The following is a 24,181-nucleotide window of genomic DNA, read 5'->3' as shown; positions in this document are numbered from 1 at the left end:
GGCCTTGGCAAATGTAGTCTTGATCTGCTCATATCCATTCAGAATGCTGCTGCAAAAATCATTTTCCGATCCCATCCCTTTGAACATGTCACCCAATCCCTCCACTGGCTCCCCCCTTCTATATTGCATCAAACATCCCATCATATCTCATTCACTATCAAGCTCTCGATGCTCCTCTCCAATCGGCCCATGATGCCAGCCTCCACTGCCCACATGTTCCATTTTCAAACTAGCACCTTCATGCTTTGGCCCATGCTGCCCCTCACACATGGGAGGCACTCCCCATAAACATGCACAAAGCAACCTAATTATCCACTTTCAAATCCCTCCTTTAAATTCTTCTTTTCCACAATGCCTACAAAAAAAACTTGACAATGTAGGCCATTGATGTGCTGATACCACAGTCTGTCATACTAGCCAATAGTGTCTTCTTGTTTCCTTGTACTCCCATCTATTGACTCTTGTCTTATACTTAGATTGTAAGCACATTGGTACAGGGACTGCTTTTTGTTCTGCGTTTGTACAGCATCTAACACATTGGGGCCCTGGTCCATGACTAAGGATCCTAGGAAATATACTAATTCAAATAAATAGTAATCATCATCCCCTGAGTATCTGAGTGCCTATATTATAATATATTCCTGACAATTAAATCAAACCACACACTGTACCCTGGCATTCCGGTAGCTGGGTCCATTGCCCTCTTTTACATGTTACCTCCTGTGATCCAACAGCAATAAAACCTGGGTGGCACTGATAACGCACTGTTTCACCAGGTTCATAATTAGTCTTTATGCTACCTTCAGCATGAGCATGGGGAACATCAGGTGCATCTCTGCATGGCATTTCTGAAAAAATAGTCACACAAATTGAAAGTGAGTGAAACCTTCTCACAAATTACCTTCATTCAATAAAGCCTGTTTAACAAGGTGCTCAGATACAAAGAGAGAGAAACTTAAAATAAAGACTTCAAGCAGCACTCAGAAATATGCACTGAGACATGGATGGGTATGAAACTTACACAATGTGCACTGTTAAATAAAATTGCTCAATACTTGGTTAATTAAATAAACAAATGCTAAATAGATTAGAATTGAGTTTTTGTGGATGTTTAGTTTCTGCCTCAGTCTAAGATTAGCATTTCTGGTTGCTTCTTGTCTCCTGGATTTCTCATGCAATGGCCTGTCCTGCTAGGCCTTGTCAACACACAGCAATCATGTCATTGTAACTTAAATAGTTTTTTAAACTGAGTTACTTTAACCCCGTGCAAACTCCTCTGTAGACACTTTTATTTTGGTTTAAGTATCTCACTTCAGTTCCACTTAAACCTGTTGTGACTAAACTGAATCTGGTTTAAACTGAAATAAACTTTTTTAGACACCATCACCGTAGTATCTGAGTGACTGACAATGTTTAATGTATTTAGTCTCCTGACACCTGTGACATATCTAAGTGCTATTATCCACACTTTACAGGTGAGAATTTGAGGCACAGAGAGAAAAAAAGTGATGCGCCCAAAGTCACACAGGAAGTCTGTGGTGGAGCAGGGAACTGAACGTGGGACATAAGTGGGTCCACAGACTGATACACCAGTTTAACTACATTTGTTTAAAATCACAACTCACAATAAACTTGGGCAACTGCTGCATGGACACAAGCCCTTATTAATGCTATAGAGATGTAAAGATAGAACCCATCATAATAGCATCAGACCATCTCACAAGTTTTAATTAATTTATCTCCACACTGTCCTCTGTGGTAAATAAGTATTATCCCTTTGCAGAAGGTAAACTGAGGCCCTGGAGGATTAAGTGACTTGCCCAAGATCACAAGGACATTTGTTTTAGAGTCAGGAACAGATGCCAGATATTTGAAGTCCCAGTCCAGTGCCTTAGCCACAGGACTAGACAGCCCAGTGCTATACCACATACTCATTTGAACAGTCCTATTGGGCTGTGTGATTATTATAGACCATGACTGTGCATTGGGCAGCTATTGCTGGAATTTGCACTCACTATTATGTGGATCGGCTTAATACATTTTTTGTAAAGCCCTGGTTGTAACACCCATAAAAGTTGCATTTCATAGAGGGAAATGTATCAGAGGGGTAGCCGTGTTAGTCTGAATCTGTAAAAAGCAACAGAGGATCCTGTGGCACCTTTAAGACTAACAGAAGTATTGGGAGCATCAGCTTTCGTGGGTAAGAACCTCACTTCTTCAGATGCAAGAACCTCACTTCTTCTTGCATCTGAAGAAGTGAGGTTCTTACCCACGAAAGCTTATGCTCCCAATACTTCTGTTAGTCTTAAAGGTGCCACAGAACCCTCAGTTGCTTTTTATAGAGGGAAATGTTACTTCTGCACTGGTATTCCCCAACCCAGGGGCAGCAGATGGGGAGGTTCACATTATAGAAAAATTGAAATGTTCAAGAGGAAACCCCAAATTCACTATTGCTTTTACATAAAAACATATTTACCAACAAAGTCAAAACAGGAATGACCCTATAGTCGCATTAAAATTCCTGTTTTAACATATACGTAAGAGGTTGACTCATTTCTCAGCATGCAGCTATGTTTTTGAAAATTAAGTATGACTGGAAATTGTCTATTTATTACATATAGAGGAATCCTGGAATTTGTTGTCAGCTTATGCCAGGACTGGTTAGAATGTGATCCTTAACCTGACTTATCTCCACATGCAAGTGATGAGTACTATAAGTACAAAACGATGGGTTCTTTTTCCCCTGTGAATAAACAATAGGCTCCTTATTGTTCTGTATTGACAAGATATCAATGCACGTGCCTTTTCCAGCTGGAAGTGCTAGTTTCTGTGCTATATTGCATCTCACAAAACACCACACATTTTCTAAAAGTGTAAAGAAGCACATTTCCTTGCTCAAATGCAAGCCTTATTCATGAGCCATCTTAGTTCAAGGCATCTCTGGGCTGGTCTACACTAGGGGAGCGGGATCGATCTAAGATATGCAACTTCAGCTACGTGAATAGCGTAGCTGAAGTCGAAGTATCTTAGATCGATTTATCTCAGGTCCTCACGGCGCGGGATCGACGGCCATGGCTCCCCTGTTGACTCCGCTACTGCCTCTCGCTCTGGTGGAGTTCCAGAGTCGATGGGGAGCGTGTTCAGGGATCGATTTAATCGCATCTAGATCACTTACTACCCGCCGATCCGGGTACCCTTAGGCCTGGTCCCCACTTAGTCCGGACCTTGGACTAAGGTACGCAAATTCAGCTACGTTAATAACGTAGCTGAATTCGAAGTACCTTAGTCCGGACTTACCGCGGTCCAGACGCAGCCGGAAGTCTCCCCCCATCGACGCCACGTACTCCTCTCGGCGAGCTGGAGTACCGGCGCCGACTGTGAGCACTTCCGGGATCGATCCGGGATCGATTTATCGCGTCTTAACCAGACGCGATAAATCGATCCCAGAACATCGATGGCGTGCCGCCGGACCAGCCGGTAAGTGAAGACTAGGCCTTAGATGCAGTACAGGTACAGCACTTACTGCAGCATCCCAATTACATCCCAAAGCAGAAACGCTGGATGTACTAAACTTTTGTCCAATGTACATTTAGGAATGTACATTGGACAATGACTGACAGAAATGACCCCACTAATTATCAGAAAGTTAGAAAAATCTGTCCTCTATTGTAGAATTGTAACAATGAAAGATGGAAAATACCCATCAGGTAACATTCTCTCTCTCTCTCTCTCTCTCTACTAAAACAAGATTATTCAAATATATATGCTCTATTTTCTGAGTCATTATAAAAACTTAAGTTATAAAAGCTATAAAAGAATTTTTTTTGATGGATTGATTGCATCCAATTATAAAATGTCTTCAGTCATTGTTTAGTATATTTTTAAGCAAAATAAAATTTACAGTTTTTTAGTTAGTTATTTTGGCTCTGTGAACAAGCAAATTCCCAGATGATTGCTACCACCTGAACACTGGCTGATGTCTATTGTTTTCTATGGGCATAGCAGAATACCAGATGTAGAGAAGAACTGACAGTGGAAGAAGCTGGGACCAGTGACTGTTTGGAAGCTGTCAAGAAACATCAGCCTGCTGAGACAGATGTTCCTATGGTCTTCATGGGCCCTGCAGGGCAGAGAGCTGGAAGAGGTCTCCTTTTCTCAGAGAAGTAAAAAAAGGGAGCAATAACTGGGACAGAAGATAAGTTCCACGAGGCAGTTTTTAAAAACCAAATAATTTTTTTTAAATAAATCCTTCACTTCAATCAGAAGTTTGTTTCACCGCAAGCTAAACAAATGTAAGAGTTCCTGTTCACCATCATTTAGCCTCCACTTTAAAACTCACTGGGCCAAATTATTTGCTGAACCCATTGGAATTACACTGGCATAGAATTTGGCTCTTTGATTGCTCTACTGAAAAAATATTAATGGAAATGCAACACAGCAGACAATATAATTACCAATACAGGCAGGCGGTGAGGTCCATTTTTCCATATTACAGGTTATTTCTGATGGGCCTCTTAACATGAAGCCCGCATTACAGGTGTACTTTAATGTCGCACCATTCGGATAAGTCACTCGTCCCGGTTTCTCCATTCTTAAGCTTCGATTTTCTAGACTTAAAATCTCACCATTTTCTATGGGATATGGTTGCAAACATGATTTTTCTTCTGTTTGGAAGAGAAAAATTAACAATAAAATGTACATGTCAAATGCACATGTAATCTAAAACTGAAAGAAAAAAAGGTAAAGCTGAGTGAGTGTAAGTTCTAGTCATTGTTCTTAATGCAGGACTCCTTGTATGGGCTCAAATTAAGAAATGCTACAAACAAACCCTCTGGCCAGCCCTATAATAAACATTTGAAGCTGTTACAGTGTAAGTTAAGTACAGTACAGTCAAACAGAAACACAGGGATTGTCATGCTGAACGAGACCAATGGTCCATCTGGTGCAGTAGCTGCTCTCTGACTTTGGCCAGAACTAGATAATTCCAAAGAAGCCATAAAACTGCCATGAAGGAAAATTATGCAATAATATGCCCACTGAAAATTTTCCTTTTAACCCCAAGTTAATGAGGACAACAGTGACGAAGTGACTGAATTCCTGCTTCTCTGTATGCTCAAAAGAATTTCCATATACCAAAGCTGGATAATGCTGAAGAGTTTCATTAAAATGTGATTATTCCAGCTTGTTTCTAGCCCAAAATAAGAAATGAACATACACCTACACACTGAGGGGTGCATTAAGTCAGGGATTTTTAAGAAAGCTCAGTACTGGCTTAACTCTTCTTTCTTTGAAGTCAATGGGAATTTTACCATTAACTTCAATGGGTGCAGAGTTATTACTGAAAATGACAGTTATTACTGAATGTGCTTTTTGTCTGATTCATCTAATTTCAGGAAATCTGTATTAAAAACTAAAACATAAATAAAACATCCTACTGACCAACACAGTGTGGTGGTGACTGCCACTTCCCACCTTCACACGTTATTTCTTTCACTCCATGAAGCTTGAAATTTTCCAGACACGTAAAAGCTATTTTTTCACCAGTCTCATAGCTTCTTTTCTCTGTTATCTTGGAGGCTCCTGGTAGCTGAGGGGGAGGTGTGCATTTTCTTTTATTCTCTTCAACAAAAGATAGTTTCAGTCAGATCTCAAGGCTCAAAATATGGTAAATGTGACAGTTCATTGCAAATCAGAACAGTTATTAGATGAAAAACAGCATACCACAGATCTTTAGTAACCATTGTCCTCTTTTAATTGCCATAGACTCATAGACTTAAGGTCAGAAGGGACCACTATGATCATCTAGTCTGACCTCCTGCACAACGCAGGCTACAGAATCTCACCCACCCACTCCTGTAACAAAACCCCTAACCTATGTCTGAGTTATTGAAGTCCTCAAATCGTGGTTTAAAGACCTCAAGGTGCAGAGAATCCTCCAGCAAGTGACCCATGCCCCATGCTGCAGAGGAAGGTGAAAAACCTCCAGGGCCTCTGCCAATCTTCCCTGGAGGAAAATTCCTTCCCGACCCCAAATATGGCAGTCAATTAAACCCTGAGCATGTGGGCAAGATTTACCAGCCAGCACCCAGGAAAGAATTCTCTGTAGCAACTCAGATCCCACCCCATCTAACATACTATCACAGACCATTGGGCCTAATTACCTGCTAATAATCAAAGATCAATTAATTACCAAAATTAGGCTATCCCATCATACCGTCCCCTCCATAAACTTATTAAGCTTAGTCTTGAAGCCAGATATGTCTTTTGCCCCCACTACTCCACTTGGAAAGCTGTTCCAGAACTTCACTCCTCTAATGGTTAGAAACACAAAGATCTGCTGGCTGATCAGCTCCTGCCTAGAATTTTTCAAACATTCTGTTTCAATTCTTCTCAAATTGTGGAAAATTTGGCATTTTGGATTTTTTGTTTTGACTTGGGATGATTTTTTTTTAAATGTGAAATTTTCCATGGAACAGAAATTCCAGTTCCCACATAGCCCTAGTGCTTGGCTTGTTTCCCTGGATTTGAGGGGTGTGTATACCCCAAAATGTGATCAAGCTAATTGCAACCATATTGTGTGCATTCTGCCACCCTGAAGTAATGAAACAGAACACCACATAGTGCAGTGTTAATTTGGTCAAAACTAGCTACAGTTTCTGCTAATCAGAATTGGAGAAAGGGACAGACAAGTAAACAACTGAGTGTGAAAACCTTGCTGGTTGAACAACATTGAATCTAGACACCTCTGATATTAAAAGTTTCTTGAAAGTTAGAAAAGTGATGATCCTGTAGAGGTCATTATGACCTATGTGTTTTGTAGAAGTTAGTTATAAAACATTAGCTAATAGAGTGTACTTGGGAGCAGTCCTCTGAAGCCATCTTGAGAGATGTTTTTCCTGATACTCTTTCTCCCCAGTGGTTGAGCAGCTGGCCACTGCGAACCTACTGTTTGTCCAACAGAAACTGGCAGCATTTCCTAGATTGTCCATTTTTCCAGATTTATGCATGGGGATTGTATCACACAAATGCTCAAAGTGATATTACAAATCCAAAACACATCTAGCCCTCTGTGACGGGGCAGCCCCGTTGCGCACTAGCCCCAGCGACGTCAGACCAGTAGCTCTGACGGAGGAAGTCCCGACCCGTTCATACTGGGCATGCTCCAGATGCTCATTGAGTATAAAAGGAGGAAACTCAGCTCAGTCAGGGCTGGCGGCCGCAGGGGAGGGACCTAACTGGGAAGCTCCTGCAGAGGACCAGCTGACACTCTTGAGGCTGCCAGGGACTGAGGCTTCGACGGGCCAGCACGAACCCCTACTGCGGGAGGAACCAGAGGAGGCGACGGATCCGGAGACTCACGGAGAACCCTGGGATCCGTGGGAGACCCCAACTCCCCAGCCGGTAGGGAGCGACACGGGGGGGTGACGGACTGGTACCTTGACCCCGGTAAGCCTCAGCGTGTTTAGTAGGACCCCCTCGTTGAGCCAGTAGTAAGGTCCTACGGCCCTGCAACCAGGGGCGCTTATATGGACTCTGGCCACTAGGCCGTGCTGCCCTGTAAGGAGGGGTGTGAACCCTCACACCCTCACTTGGTTTTCCAGAGTTTCTAGTCTTCCCCCCTCCTCCTCTTATTGAGAGATTTTTGCACTTTTTTGAGGTTTCATTTGCACAGATATTTATGGCCTTAATCTCAGTCTCCATGTACCTCAAATGCGGTTCAACCCTAGTAACTTGAGGATAAAACCACTCATGAACTGAGTCCATCTTTTCTTCCACAGAGGACACAAATTTTGTAAACCATTGAGTTAAACATGTAGGGCAAAAATCATTTCCTTTGGAGTCCCCTTTCTCTTCGGCTACAGGATTGAGTTAATTAAGGAGAGACTCACTAGCACAAACTCAGCACACTGGTCTGACATTTTCTTTATCAGAGCATAGCACAAAAGTCAGGTCTATGTAATCTGCAGTGCCATAGGTGAATGCAGCTCAAGAATACATCATCTCTATGTAGAGAGAGAAGCTAAACCAACTCTCATTGTAATATGTACTTTATTCAGACTCTTAATTGTTCTGCGAAAGTAATTCATAGTAAATTAGCCAAAAGTCATTTGGTTAGGATGTCAAATTATTTCTGACATTTAAAAAGTATTTGGTCAGTGTTTTCTTCCTATTAGCATATAAACAAATTTATGGTTTAATTATTAAATCAGCCCTATTTTTCAAACTAGTGAACTTCATTTAGATTAATAGTAGCGTTAATAAAATTAGCATTCTTTAGCTGGATTACAAAAAGCAACAATTTGATATAAATGCAAATACTTACCAATGCATTCTGGCTTGGGTGACCATTTCCCATATTCACAGACTGTTTGTTTAAGTTTGACATCTGAATTACATCTGTATTTTACAACATCTTTGTGATAGAAACTCTTTTGAAAATTGTAAACTGATAAAAATCTGATATTCTCAAGATTCCTTGGAAGTGCACATTTCACAGATGGATCTAAATAAAATCCAACACAAAAATTAAAATATGTTATAGCTCAAAGAACCTGTCAGGTAAATATGCATTTAAAGAGATGCCATCAACTTGAAGATGTGTCCATTTGAAAATTTTATACCTACTATTGTTACAAGTAATGTCCAAGATTATTAGCAGAAGGAGATCAAAGGAAAAACATTTTTTTCCAGTGTTTATAGTCTGTGTGCTTTTAACAATAGCAGGCAAGATATTCTAACAGAGGTGATTTTTTAAGTTGACAGTGTCCCTTTAAATGTGTGAAAGAACAACCAAATTATAATTTGATTTGTCCTTCCACTATTTTTCAAACACCACCACTGTGTAGAGAAATGTACCACCATCAGCAGATTATTTCAAACAATCAGTATCCAAGAAAGGAGTATGTGTCTTAAAGTTGATGTGCTGAACCAGGCCTTGTCTCTTTAATTAGGGGCTTCTGGGAGTTATAATGAATGCTTCTCAGATAACTGTGCAAGCTAAGCAAACTGACCACTGAGTTGAATACAGGATACAATTTTCCAAAGCTCCTTAGTGACTTACTTTCTTGGTTTTGTAAATACGCAAATCTTATTTTACTGCAGTTACCTGATTTTCATAGTCCATATATTATCTTATATTAGCCTGTGAAACTGAAAGAAAGAATTAGAAGAAAAGGCCACAAAAGTAGTTCCAGTATGAAAAGACCTGCTTCAGATGTACAGGAGGTCAGAGGGAGGGATTAATCTCTCACATCCTGAGAATGTTTTTGAGGTTATTGGAAAATTCCATGAAGCAAACAAATAAACAAACCCACTGTATAAGCCCCTTACATCCTAAAAGTCCCAGGGATGCTACAAAGTTGCCTGTTATTGGAAAGATACATTGAAACAAGGGGTCAAACTGTTTTAAAACTCCAGAACAAATTTAGACCCCACAGCTGTGAAGACTTACTTATGTGCTACATTTACACACTGAGGACCCCTTTGAGTTTAGTAGGACTATTCATGGTGCGACAAGTTGAACTAATGCCTAAGCCTTTGCAAGTTAGGAGCCATCGTAGAGAAAACCCAGCATGAAACCAATATGGTAGCTATGCCAGGTGGAGAACGGTTCTCCAAATAATTAGAAACGGTGCAGGTAGTGCTGCCTAAGTTGAGGTTGTCCAACTCTTCACACTATAATTTTGTTAAACTTAAACTATTCAGGCTGAAATTTCTTACGCCAGGTGTGATGATTCTGTACCACTTATGAATTTGGATTGCTATTATGATGACATTATGAAGTTATTAGTATGAAAAGTTTTAGTAAAAATGGCGCTGCCATTTCTAAGAATGAAATCAGTGAAAAATACATTGTTTTGCCCATGTTAATGAGTTGGTTGTAAGAATATTTATAGGAGCTTTAGCTCCTCCATACTTTGAGGCATGGATTTCAAATTTGGCAAGGGGGGACTAGTCTATAATCACTAATATATACTCCTGTCCAGAACCTGGAATTCAATCCAGTAGTCCTCAGTTTCTAGATTTCTCTGCTTTCAGTACATATCTGTGAAAATCACTGGGAAAGTGTGTCTTCTATAGTGCCTGATCCACATAAAGGATGACAGCCTACTATTGCTATCAGTTACTCCTTGAACTCAGAAGTCTGTGCTGTGGATCCAAAGAGCCAAACCTTTCTGACCTCCGATTTGTACTATCAGAATGGTTCCACATAATGGAATTTCTGTTTTTACAATTTTGTTATTTAATTTGGAAATGGCATCCAAAAACCCCTATGTTAGAATGTGCCAGAATGAAGGTCACCTGTGCAATCTTAATTTGGCTCCCTTGTGATTATGCATTAAATTACAGTCTTTGATTACATGATCACATACTTTTTTCATCCCACTTCAGTCCAAAGGATGGTCCTGCTCTGAGAATGAATTAGGGTTGTGTAGTGAAAAGGCTGTAGTCTTAGGAACCCTGTTTCAGAAGCTGGAAGGCTGGTAAAGAATGAGGTAGGAAATTGCCTGAAGAGGAAGGATTGTCTCATTGTTCAAGAAGTTGAATGCTGCCTGAGACAATTGGACTGTATCCCTGACGCTGCAAAAGAATTATATGGCACTAGCCAAGTCACTTAATGTTCACAGTTGACCACAAATTGTGTTTTCTTCATTTTCTGAAAGCCTTATGTAAGACATCTGGGGCCAGATTTGTAGAACTGCTGAGCACTCGTGACTGCAACTGAAGTCAATGGGAGCTATGCTTTCAACATATGATGTGCTATTAAACTGCTACAAGTACTGTGGAAAATTAGGGCCTAGGTGTCTCCCTGGTATTAGAGGACACTTTTGACAGTTTTAGCCCTAATGTCTGTATTTCAGTTTGCTATCTGTGAAATGGAAATAATAATTCCCCATTATCTCACAGCATTGTTGTGAGAACACACTTATTAATGTTTGTGAAGCACTTAAATACTGTGCTGAGAAACATAGAAACATCACGGAGGAAATTAGTAGTTTTCTATTCAGTGCAGGGTTTGAATGGTGTGCAGTAAATAAGGGCCAGGCCACATAATGAACGTAGAGGATAAAAAGGCATATTGAGTAACTTCTCATTCACAGAATGAGGCTGGGGTTTTGTGGAAAATATAGTATATTCATTTAATTAAAGTCTACAATGTAGCACATATCCAGGAGGGCAGAATTAAAGATGCATGGACAACCTTTAGTTGTGTTTCCTAACTTTTGAGTACTTGACTTTGCAACCTTGATATTCTTTTAATGTATCTGGTTTTGGATACAATATCCACATTAATTGTATTTCCATGAATATAGATGAATAAACTCTATAAATCTTTAAATAAAATTAAGTTACATTGATGTTTAAAGTGTTATCTAAGTACAGTTTACCAGCACATGAAGGTAAAGATGTCCATTCTCCACTAAGACATTTTATGATATTTGTCCCAACAATTTCAAGGTTTCCTTCACAGCCATACTCCACAGCATCACCATGAAAATATCGGTTCTGGTTTACACTGAAGGCACTCCCTCTGGCAATATTGGGGGGTGGCACACATGTTTTTTCCTCTTCTGTAGGGTAATGAACAAATGATCCATATTATAGTTTTGTCACATTTACAGATACATCATAAAAGAAATTTAATGCAAATATTAAAACCACTATTTAAGACCTGATCTTTTTCCCATTAAAGCTAGTGGAAAAACTTCCACTGACTTAAATGAATGTAGGCGAGGGATACTAAGTCTGTAACAATACTGTTTCCTCTAAAAGTCTATCTTCTCCCTCTCATCTCCTAGGTTGTTATTAGGCTTCTTTCCTTGCATTAGGCTCTCTAAACATTGTCACTTATTCCTGTAAAATCTCTAATGATTTTTTTATGTGTGAAACTAAAGTTAAGGTTGCTCAAATGTATTTTCTCACAACAATGTAGACACTGCAAAGCACACAAATCATAAGCAAAGAGAACCATCTCTACACATCAGCTCATTACTATCATGATACTCAGTCACAACGATGCACTGACTCACTCATGTTCTTTTTAAAAACACTGTCACTCTTAGTGCACACATCCAAGAAATGAAAATTGCACTGCAATACAACACCTTGACACCTGCAACTCCTTATTCCCTGGCTTTCCTCAAGCTCCGCTTCCCACCTTTCAATCTGCAGCAAAACCAGGGCTAAGATAATTTCCCTCCCTTCCTGCTGTGACCACATCACTGTTCTCTGGATTATTTCCTTTGCTTGCTCTCTATGTCTGTAAAACATTCAGGTTCCTTATGCTCACTTCCAAGGCTCAGCACAATCTCATTCCTACCTGTTTTTTGCCCCAGATTGCCTATCCCACCCCTTCCTACATTCATCATAAAACCTCCTTGCTAGTTGCTTTTTTTCCCTCTCCTCATTTCACTTTTAGTTTGTACTTAATTTCATGTCCACTCCTACACCTAGGATTCCTTACCATTTATTATGCACTATCCAACCTCCCCTCCCTCTGTTAAATTGCTCCTTACAACACACTTCTCCAGGAAACGTTCCTTTACTGATCTGCACAAATGTCCTTTTCCACATCCCTTTGCCTTTCAACTGTTTTTTACATGCACCTAAGATTCTCTACAAATAGGTAACATTCATAGTAGCTCTTTATTTTATGAAAACATCTGTAATTATTTCCTGAAGCTGCAGGTCTTCACTGCTGCTAAATCTAAACAAAAAAATACTCTATTTGTTTTCCAAATAAACTGCAAGAGCAAGCAAATACTATAGCTTTATGCATTTATTTTGATTCTTAAAATGATATGAGTTAATATGCATACCAAATGCCTCCCTCAGGGTCCTAGTAGTAAATTAGCCAATTGGCACTCATAAATAATATTATTGTAGCATCAAGGAGCCCCAGTTATGGACCAGGACCCCATTTTGCTAGGCATGGTATAAACACAGAACCAAGGAGCTTACAACTTTCTTAATCAACGTTCCTTTCAAGATCCTGCAAATTACAGTTGGTCCCTGGGTAGCATATTAGGTGTCAAGGCAATAAACACACTGTCACAGGGCATCCCTTCACTTACAGTGTGAATACTGCTACCTAGCTACAAACACACAGCCTGTTTCTCTTTCACTACACATGCTTTTAGTTTTCAGTTTCAAAGCATAACAGACAGACCTCAAGTATACAACAGGAAAAGTCTTCCACACAGCTTTCTCTCCTCCCTTCACTTCCTAGTTCCTCCCAAATATATCTTCCCAATTACTGAGTCAATTGCCTCATTAGCCCAACAACTGACACCCAAGTAATCCCTACGAGAAACTACTTAATTGACTTTAATTAAGGCTGGAGTCTTCCCAGTGCTGCGGCACTGAAGAATGCACCTGTCACAAACTTGCACAGGTCTGATTCCATCCCACAGAGGGCTATGGTATGGAAATTATGCACATCAGCCAGCATGTTACACCTCATTGTGTGTAGTTTGGATTTTAAAAGTCCCTGAAAGCATAAACAAACAAGAAAAAATTATTCTACACTAATCTTAAAAGTGAAAAATCTATAGTTTAGCAATGCAAAAGGGTGAAGATGACCATTCTCCATCAACACATTCTATACTCTTTGAGCCAATCATTTTAAATCTGAGGTTGCAGTCATATTCCACTGAGTCTCCATGCTGATATTTCTCGTGAAGTTCACTGATAATATTCCCATTCGTAATGCTGGGTGGTGGCCCACAAGCTTTGATTTCCACTAGAACAAAAAGACTATCTGAATATTTTGTATAATATTAGCCACAGCTATAATCAACATGGATGAAAACAAATTCACTCCTGCAAGTGGGGAAATGTGACACAAATGTCTTAGTGAATGACTTTACACCTCTGGAGATTTGGATTCAAATGCTCATTTAGGTCACAAGTGGAAATGACTTTGCAGGGCTCATCCTAATCTCACGCCACGCAATTGGAAGGTTCTACTCAAGGATGGAACAGCAAGGAGTAAGATGGTTTTTGGATTGGGTAGAAGAACACCAGTATAGATGTGTGATAGAAGCTTATATAACACTTCCCTGTACTATGAATAATTAGCTTGCATTGTTAGTACCTGTGGTAAATGAGGGGGGGCAGCTCCCTTTTATGGACACCCAGCCAGTCAGTAGCTATAGAATCTTCCTTAGCAGCTGTATCCTAATTGCCTTAACTGTAAAGGGTTAAGAGAAGCTTAACCTGAGTTGGCACCTGACCATGGGTACCAATGGGGGGGCTGTACCCTTTTAAATTGGAAAAATTGCTGGGTGTGGGGATGGGGGTTCGGTCTCTCAGGCTGGAGAGAGGGAAAGGCAGCAACAAGCTTTAAGCCAGGTATGGGAAATCATCAGCATCATACCTAGAAACTCCTCACTTGGAACCCCAGATATGTAAATAGCACAGGAAAACTTTAAAGAATGAGGCATGATCTGGATAATTTAGAAAGGAAATAACCTTAATGAATACCACTATCTTATGCCCCTCACCTACAGCACAGAGGGACTAGGTAAGTATGGCCTATCCTTTTCTGGATCAGATATATTATAATTTTTACCCATTGCTGTGAAAAGTCTTAGTGGACTTTTATGTGTGTAAACATTACTTGTCCATTTTCAGACAATAGCCCTGTCCACTATGCTTAGCTAAGAATAATAGGATCATAGAATATCAGGGTTGGAAGGGACCTCAGGAGGTCATCTAGTCCAACCCCCTGCTCAAAGCAGGACCAACCCCCAACTAAATCATCCCAGCCAGGGCTTTGTCAAGCCTGACCTTAAAAACCTCTAAGGAAGGAGATTACACCACCTCCCTAGGTAACCCATTCCAGTGCTTCACCACCCTCCTAGTGAAAAAGTTTTTCCTAATATCCAACCTAAACCTCCCCCTCTGCAACTTGAGACCATTGCTCCTTGTTCTGTCATCTGGTACCACTGAGAACAGTCTAGATCCATCCTCTTTGGAACCCCCTTTCAGGTAGTTGAAAGTAGCTATCAAATCCCCCCTCAGTCGTCTCTTCTGCAGACTAAACAACCCTAGTTCCCTCAGCCTCTCCTCATAAGTCATGTGTTCTAGCCCCCTAATCATGCTCTCTGCTGGACTCTTTCCAATTTTTCCACATCCTTCTTGTAGTGTGGGGCCCAAAACTGGACACAGTACTCCAGATGAGGCCTTACCAATGTCGAATAGAGGGGAACGATCACGTCCCTCGATCTGCTGGCAATGCCCCTACTTATACAGCCCAAAATGCCGTTAGCCTTCTTGGCAACAAGGGCACACTGTCGACTCATATCCAGCTTCTCGTCTACTGTAACCTCTAGGTCCTTTTCTGCAGAACTGCTGCCTAGCCATTCAGTCCCTAGCCTGTAGCAGTGCATGGGATTCTTCCGTCCTAAGTGCAGGACTCTGCACTTGTCCTTGTTGAACCTCATCAGGTTTCTTTTGGCCCAATCCTCTAATTTGTGTAGGTCCCTCTGTATCCGATCCCTACCCTCCAGCGTATCTACCACTCCTCCCAGTTTACTATCATCTGCAAGCTTGCTGAGCATGCAGTTCACGCCATCCTCCAAATCATTAATGAAGATATTGAACATAACCGGCCCCAGGACCGACCCTTGGGGCACTCCGCTTGATACCGGCTGCCTACTAGACATGGAGCCATTGATCACTACCCGTTGAGCCCAACGATCTAGCCAGCTTTCTATCCACCTTATAGTCCATTCATCCAGTCCATACTTCTTTAAGATACAATTAAGAAAGGGAAGAAACATCCTAACTGTGAGAAATATGAGGTTCAGGAATAGTTTCCCACTGTAAAAGGTGAAAACTCAGTCAGGGCATTTAGAACTAGACAATGAAAATGTGCTGAAGGCAACAGTCCCTGCATTGGCAGGGGGACAGATGAATGATTTGACTTGGGGAAGAGGTTACAATCCAGAAGAAGACCAACACAAGATTAAGAGTATTCAAGAGTCAGATGAATTACTATTCTCCCTTTTCAATAACCCTAGAGTAAACATTTACCTTTACATGTCGGAGGTGCTGGGGACCATCCAAAGTAATAGCACTGAGCAGAGTCAGGTCCTACTCTGGTGTAACGTTTTGCACAGGAAAATGTCACAACGTCTCCATTAAGATATTTGTCCTCCTTGGGGAAAACCTCTCCATGGGGCAGCATCAGCATCTCACATTCTATTGCTAAAGATGGCAGTGAGGGAAGGAAAGAGAATACTACATTGTAACTACACATATGGAAAAGGATTCAATAATTTTGCTAATATGAACAAAATAATTTAGGATCTGATTAAGAGCCTTTGAAATCAATGGAAAGGCTCCCATTGTGTGGATCAGGGCTTTGATTATCAGCAAGAAGAAAAGTCCTGATTGAGGATAGACTGGGAATCTCTAAATGTGTAAGATTCCCATCACAGGTGGGGAAGAAAAGAAGGCAAGGAGGCCAAACAAAGTGAATAAAAACAAGCTGCAGGGCATAATATGATATTTGCTGGAAGGCAAATGATGAACCTTAACAAATGAGGATTTGAATTTTCATCATCTTTCCCCCACATTCTATCTTCTAATTATAAATAATTTTGCAAGTAACTTTAAAAAACAGGACATTTTCACTGACCTGTGGTTCACTCAGCAAAATTACGTTTGGTGAACTGTACATAATGAGCTGGTGAAATTGACCTTTCCATCTGCACTATTTTCCATCAGGCCTTTAGATACCCCTGTTACTTATTTTAATATCCGTATTAAGATTTTATTGTATTTCTTATTTTAGTAAAAATTCTGTTTGCATGAGTTGATTCAAGCACTCTAACTACCTAACGTACAAGTTACTAATTCTCTAAAAATCCACTGACTATGGCAAGTAAAACCATGACACATCCCCCAGTCTAAATCAGCCGTACACCCTCGGCCCCCACTCCAGCCATGGTGTCCCTGTACAGACACTTCAGCTCCGTAGAAAGGAATGGGCTTCCTGCAGCCTGCTCAGGAACACCTTATGATTCCAGGTGGCGATTGACCACAACCGTTAGGGTTCAAGAGACATACTTAATGCTTCCAGTAGCCCAATGAGAATTTTCTCTTGCTGTGGTCTTAGTACATCTCTATCACCACTTCCCAAACTGGCTATATAATCTGTAAAAACAGTATATGAAATGAAGTTGGAGGGATACAACAAACATATGTCACACTGTGCCCCATGAATAATGTCACCCACATAGTTTATTCTAAATTTTCAAAGCAAACCAGGAAATGGGAAATGAGGTTGATATTTTAACCTTAGTCTATGAAGAACACTGTTTCCTTGGGATTGCTGACTAAATATGATTAATGATTCTTGACTACCCTGGGAGCCATCAATTTTTCCCACCCAATCATTATCCACAATGTAACCTGCACCTAAATCATATTGATTTAAATTATTAAATGAAACAACTACAAAACCTTTTCAAAGAAATACATTCTGTAGTGTAGAAGTTTCATTAGTACAAAAAAAAAAAGCTTACCAAAACATTGGGGCTCTGGAGTCCATCCATTTATGCTACATATTGTGTGACCCCTTGAGATTTTATTTACAGTTTGGTATCCATCTGCACATTCATATTCCAGTATGTCTTCAGGCAAAAATACCATTTTACTGGTGTAGAAATGAATATGCTCAAAAGCAGGCATCCTACATGTCTCTACAGAATTAGAGAAAGATTAGTTATTTTTATTAACTAGATACTCTGACAGCCTAAAGTATCCTCATTATATGTACTTTGTGCATGTCAATCTTATTAATTGCATATTTAATAAAAATTAAAAATGTAAAATTCTTCAATGCCACACCAAAACAGAGTATTCTACACAAAGTGTCGCACATTATATCTGTTGCATTTGTCTTTAGAAATATGTGGAGGTAAAAGAAGAGGATTCTTAGACTCAAAGGGAAGGTACAGAAGAGATGATTTTGAGCATCTAATTTGAGCCCTGATTTTGTAGGCTTCCCTCCATGCTAGTCCCAAATGTCTTCTCAGACCTGTTTGTTCTTGACAATCTACTGTGATAGTGACTCAGGTGTTCCCCTCGAGAATCAATGCTAATATTCTTACAATCAAGAATATCTCCCTAACATCTATCCTAACTCCTTACTTAAATTCAGGCCACTGTTTTTTTTCTTAGCCTCTGACACTGTGAATAATTCCCTTCCTTCAGGCGCTGTACTGGATATTGTTACTGTGGCTGTTCCAGTTGTAGTCATGCTTCCCTCAGCCATCGATGGGGATGTCCACATTGCAGCTTGAAGTGGGCCTCCCAGCCCAGCTAGACAGACTCGCGCTAGTGGGGCTTGAGCTAGAGTGCTAAAAATAGCAGTGTATTGGGGCTTGTGCTGGAGCTCAGGCTCTCAAGCCTACCCACCCCCCAGGCTTCAGGCTGCAAGAGTTACACTAAGAGCTAAACTCTCCAGGGTGGGGAAGCCAGGGCACAGATTTTCTGATCTTACTGGCTAGGCAAAACAGGGAACCAAAGTAGGGGATGGAGCAAAGGTGATTTTAAGCCAATCTTCTGCCTTCCAGATCCTCAGATTGATCCACCCTCTTCAAGCTACCTTGTGCTGTCTACCTATGGCCCTAGGGGCTCTCTCCAGCAGCCAGTGATCCCTGCAATGCAAGGACACCCAAGTAATGTCCCTTTTCCCTAGCCAACTCCTCCATGTCTTGGGGGAACTCACACTAGCTAGTTAAACCAAATTCTGGCTGTTTTGTGCAGCCAGAGCAATGCCAAGTGGATGGAACAAGAGGCAAATTTGGCTTTGTATGTATAAAAGGGTTAGGGATGGAAAGCCATGTACAACCGTACATACAATGTTCTAACTGCATTTAACAATATTGGCCCTTATATTGACCTGTTTTATCCCATTTGAAGGTCTAGTCCTTGTTTACTAATCAAATTAATCCATCATGCTCACTGTCTGTATTTCCAACATCATGACATGCATGAACACCACAAAAGCCAGAAACATTTCCCCACTGAATTCTATATGAGTCATAAGATGCAGAAAGCTCCTATAGAAATGGAGAGATTATTCTTGGCTGGAAATATGGGAAAATACTTGAAAAGAGGCACTCGTCCAAAAAACGGTCTATTCCTTCGTTGTACGAATTTTGTATCCTGTTTTGTTTTGAAGCTTCCCAGTTTGATAAAGCTCTGGTAGGTGCTATCACAAGGGAAACCACTTTGTAGAGCCAGAACTGTCAGCAACTTCAAGTTCATATATTTCCAGAGGCAGCCAACATAGAAGGGATTCTCATAGTCATGGTAGCTATGCTGATTATGTTATAATTGTACCCTTGCTCTGTGAAACAGAATGGACCTCGTCTTGAAAAATTATAAGTGAGTTCTTTCAGTCACAAAGGTGATACTAATAGACAGAATAACCAGGAGATAAGGTATCCTGGAATAAAAGGAATGCCCTAAACCTCACTTGGGCTGGGCTAATACTGTAAGTCATTATTTCATGAAAGTGGGAGATTTAGTTCTCCCCTATTAAAACCATACTTCCCCTGGCCTGGAAAAAAGGGACGTTTAAAATACCTAAGATGATAACAATCAGAAGAAAGTTTTGAAACTTTTCTACTCTGGTGTTTTACATAAAATACATCTCCTTATGATTTGAATACAGATCAGACAATGGCAGTAAGTTCTTTTGTTTATGATGGTAACACCTTCCCAAACAATAGATTAGTTAAAATAAGGACAAACTGTTACAATTAAGGGAAAATCCAGTAAGGAGCTATGTGACAAAAATAGAGCTATTCAATCAAACTACTCACTAATGCATTCTGGAAAAGGACTCCATCCTTCTTCAAGACATTGTATCTCCCCTGTGTCATTTCCTTCTAGAGTCATGTAACCAATCTGACACCTATATGTTGCTTTTTCATTTAAACCAAACCTGTTCTTTGTTTCATAGAAATAACCATGAGGTACCTCTGTCCTTCCACATATTTCTAAAGCAGAGAGAAAATGACATTACTTCAAGAAAAAATACTGTTAAGTAACACGTTTTATAAATGTAAGGTGACCATGATGAGGACACGGAATTAAATGGAGTAATGCCATTTAAAAACTCCTTGAACAATTCACTTCATTTCTTCATATTGTTCTGACTTTGGAGAGCAGGTGGGATGTCAGTAGGGAAGGATAAAGGTCATCACACCATATTGCTTCCCAGCTCTCATAATTTCTGATAGTGTCTTGCAGAAGTCAAATTAAAAGGTGACTGGAAGGAAATGATCATTTTGATTTTGACACTAATGGCTCTTATTTTATGGCAATTCTTTTGGACAAGTAATTCTGTGAAGAAACTTCATATTGTTAATGTACTTGACAAATCAGAAGGAGCTTGTACATTTAATTCAATTCAATTCAAAGGAACAGTGCTGCTAGCAAGGTATTACCCCTTAAGGGCACACACTCAGCTGTGGAATGAACTCTCTGCCTGAATTTTCTGACCTTCAGGATACACTGCACAGCTCATCTGTTTTCCCAGATAAAGATAGAGATATGGAGGAAATGAGGCTTTGAAGCAGAATGGACGATGAGTTTGTATGGCTAAATTTTCTTATGATATTGCTGACTAGAATTACAACCTGTATTTGAAATTGTAAATGTGATATCTTTATTGATTTCCAGGCCCCAGGGGTACTGGGCAAATTGTCCCACAGAAGAAGGGGAGGCAGAAAGAGAAGGTAGGGCCATGGCTTTAACCCAATTTGAAACACCCAGAAGTCTTAGTCAGAGGAACATGCTGCACCATCCTAACATGGTATACTACACTGTGGCAGGGCATCTCGGGGACAGTCTGGAGCTTACAGCCAAGATAGCCTGGGTATCAGAGTTTTGGGGCTGAACCATTTTCTGCTAGAGTGCACCCATGTGGTGTGGCCCAATGACTCCAGGATATGGTTGCCTAGTGGCTGATTTCAGAGATTGAGACTATGGGGGAACTAATGGACAGTATTGTTCTGGAACAATATCTGCAGATGATCCAGCTGTGGTACAAGCCTGGATCCAGCATTTCTGTCTGACATGTTTAGCAGTGGCCAGGAAATGACTGAGAGGTTCCAGAAGGCCAAAACACCCACAATGGGCAGGCGTGGTCAGGAACAGCAGCAGGAAATGGCACAGAAATGCCCACACAGAGGGTCGGCTCAGAGCCACTGAAATTCAGGACTGAGGCCCACACACAACAATAGCACAGACAGAAAGGACCAACCCTCCTCTCCTCCCCCCCGCCAACCCAAATTGTCTGGAGCATACCACTTCTTGTCTAGGGAGGATGGGTGGTATGTTATCACTCTTGGGACCTGGGATACATTTGGCATGAATGCTCCCTTATGAACTGTGACTATCTGGGATGCTACTTTGATTAGTCTAGGGAAGTGAACAACCAATCCATAGGCCATCCTAGTATTTTATGTAACACAAACAAAAATAGGGCCAAACACCATGGAGAATTTGGTAGATTCAGACTGTGGGCAGACCAGCTCCAACACTACAAGTTTCATTCTAGGCCTTAAATCAGGGACATCCCATCCAGGTGTCCTGTAGTCATGGTGATGTGCAAACATACCTGACAGACTTAATGATCCTGTGTGTGGCGAACCAGATGGACCAGCTCCAGGTAGAAGTGATGGATCATCTATCCTGGTCAGTGATCCCGGGGCGGGACTGAAAACATCTTCTGGCTCTCTTGGGAGGAGAGTCTGTCCCATCTTTCCCTGAAACCCTGAAGTGGCAAGGAGGAATGCACTCAGCAGACACCTGGGATCTAGCCCTGTTGCCCAGTCAGACCTTTGTGAAATTCCTCAGAAGACCTGAAAGCCACAGAACCAACAGTGGAGGGCTGGGAAGGTTAGGCAAGTCTGGGTCTGTCACAGAGGTGACTCGACAGAGCCTGAAGGTGACTATGGGGGCAGACCTTAGAGACTGGACCTCCTAACAACACAAACCCCTTTATGACCAGGAGAGGGGCCCAGCAGAACAATCTTCCACTCTAGATTACAGTGTGCTAAGTGACATCTTTGACACTGTGGTGGCCTAACACAAAGACCAACTGTCCAGGGGTGTTGGTTTGTTTCTTGGCCAGGCTATACAAATAGGTAGCGGATATCTGCCTCTTATGTCCTGACTGCCAGAGACTAGCCATTTGGTATGAACCAGGGGTTATGCCTTCACCATCACCATGTGGCTCCATATTTAGACAATGTCATAATCTACAGTTAGGACTGGTCCACCCATCTCTGGGACTTGGCCATAGTACTGCAGTCACTGTGAGATGCCAAACTGATGGTGAATCCAAGAAACTGCAAAATGGAAAGGCAAAGGACTAAATAGAACCCCTAGTCAATAAAGTGGAAGTATAAAGTGGATACCATTAATGAAGGCTCCTTAGAACCCACAAGTGGAGAGGCAATTCTTGGCTGAGTCCTAGGTGGGGCACAGGATCTAGTACAAGAGGTGAATTTAGCTGAAGCACTCTGTAATAGCGACAATAATGTAATTAAATTTAACATTCTTGTAGGGGGGAAAATACCAAAGACACCCACCATACTAGCATTTAAATTTAAAAAGGGAAACTACACAAAAATGAGGAAGCTAGTTAGGCAGAAATTAAAAGTAACAGTGAGAAGAGTGAAAAGCCTGCAAACTGAATGGAAACTATTTTAAAACACCATAATAAAGGTTCATACTAAAGGTATATACCAAATTTAAAAAAAAAGCAGCAACAAGATCCAAAAAAATGCCATCAAGGCTAAACAGAGTAAAAGAGGCAACTGGAGGCAAAAAATCGTATTTTAAAACTGAACGTCAAATCCTACTGAGGAAAACAGAAAGGAGCATAAATTAAGGAATATGAAATTGCAGAACAACTAACTATGGTATGTAACCTATCACTTAAATGTGCCTCTGTACGAGATGACTGGAAGATAGCTAATGTAACACTGATTTTTTTAAAAAGGCTCTAGTGGGAATCCTGGTAATTACAGGCTGGTAAGCTAACTTCAGGACCAGACACATCGGTTGAAACCATAGTCAAGAACTGATTTATCAGACATATAGATGAACATATGTTGGAGAAGACTGAACACAGATTTTTTAAAGGGAAATCATGCCTTACCAATTTATTAGATTTCTTCGAGGGTATCAACAAGCATGTGGACTGGGTGATTCAGTGGATATAGTGTACTTGGACTTTCAGAAAGCCTTTGACAAAGTCCCACACCAAAGGCTCTTAAGCAAAGTAAACAGTCATGGGATAAAAGAAAAGGTCCTTTCCTGCATCAGTAACTGGTTAAAACATAGGAAATAAAGGGTAGGAATAAATGGTCAGATTTCACTATGTGAAGAGGAAAATATCAGGGTCTCCCACTGTTCAACATATTCATAAATGATCTGGAAAATGGGATAAACAGTGAGGTGGCAAAGTTTGCAGACGATATTGAATGACTCAAGATAATTAAGTCCAAAGCTGACAGAAAAGAGTTACAAAGGGATCTCACAAAAGTGGGTGACTGAGCAACAAAATGAGAGATGAAATTCAAAATTGAGTAGTACATAGTAAAGCACATTGGAAAACATAATCCCAACTATTCATGGAAAATGATGGGTTCTAAATTAATTGTTACCACTCAAGAAAGCGGTCTTGGAGTCACCATAGATAGTTCTCTGAAAATATCTGCTCAATTTGCAGTGGCAATCAAAAAAGCTAACTGAATTATTGGAACCATTAGGAAAGGGATAGATAATACGATAGAAAATATCATAATGTCACTATATAAATCCATGATACCCCCACATCTTGAATACTGCATACAGTTCTGGTTACCTCATCTCAAAAAAGATATATTAGAATTGGAAAAGGTACAGAGAAGGGCAACAAAAACATTATGTGCATGGAACAGCTTCCATATGAGGAAAGCTTAAAAAGACTGGGACTGTTCAGGTTAGAAAAGAGTGACTGGGGGGAAATATAATAGAGGTCTATAAAATCACGAATGGGGTAGAGAAAGTGAATAGATAAGTTTTATTTACCCCTTCCATAACACAAAAACTAGGGGTCACCCAATTAAATTAATAGGCAGTAAGTTTAAAACAAACATAA

General features: G+C 40.6%; 1 protein-coding gene across 1 annotated transcript in view; it reads right to left on the bottom strand.

Annotated features, from left to right (window-relative positions):
- LOC135973278 (complement factor H-like) overlaps window positions 1-24,181 on the bottom strand; it is a 96,672-nt gene that overhangs the window by 61,477 nt on the left and 11,014 nt on the right. Inside the window, 11 exon segments of the mRNA XM_065556037.1 lie at window positions 672-848; window positions 4,455-4,664; window positions 5,440-5,619; window positions 8,324-8,503; window positions 11,391-11,573; window positions 13,378-13,492; window positions 13,563-13,744; window positions 16,042-16,215; window positions 17,538-17,714; window positions 19,848-20,024; window positions 21,650-21,805. Of these exon segments, the coding sequence (XP_065412109.1) occupies window positions 672-848; window positions 4,455-4,664; window positions 5,440-5,619; window positions 8,324-8,503; window positions 11,391-11,573; window positions 13,378-13,492; window positions 13,563-13,744; window positions 16,042-16,215; window positions 17,538-17,714; window positions 19,848-20,024; window positions 21,650-21,805 (1,911 nt within the window).

Source organism: Chrysemys picta, chromosome 8, assembly GCF_011386835.1.
Source record: "Chrysemys picta bellii isolate R12L10 chromosome 8, ASM1138683v2, whole genome shotgun sequence".
Lineage (NCBI taxonomy): Eukaryota > Metazoa > Chordata > Testudines > Emydidae > Chrysemys > Chrysemys picta.
Note: the sequence above shows the minus strand (reverse complement) of the source record. Positions and strands in the feature narration are given on the sequence as shown.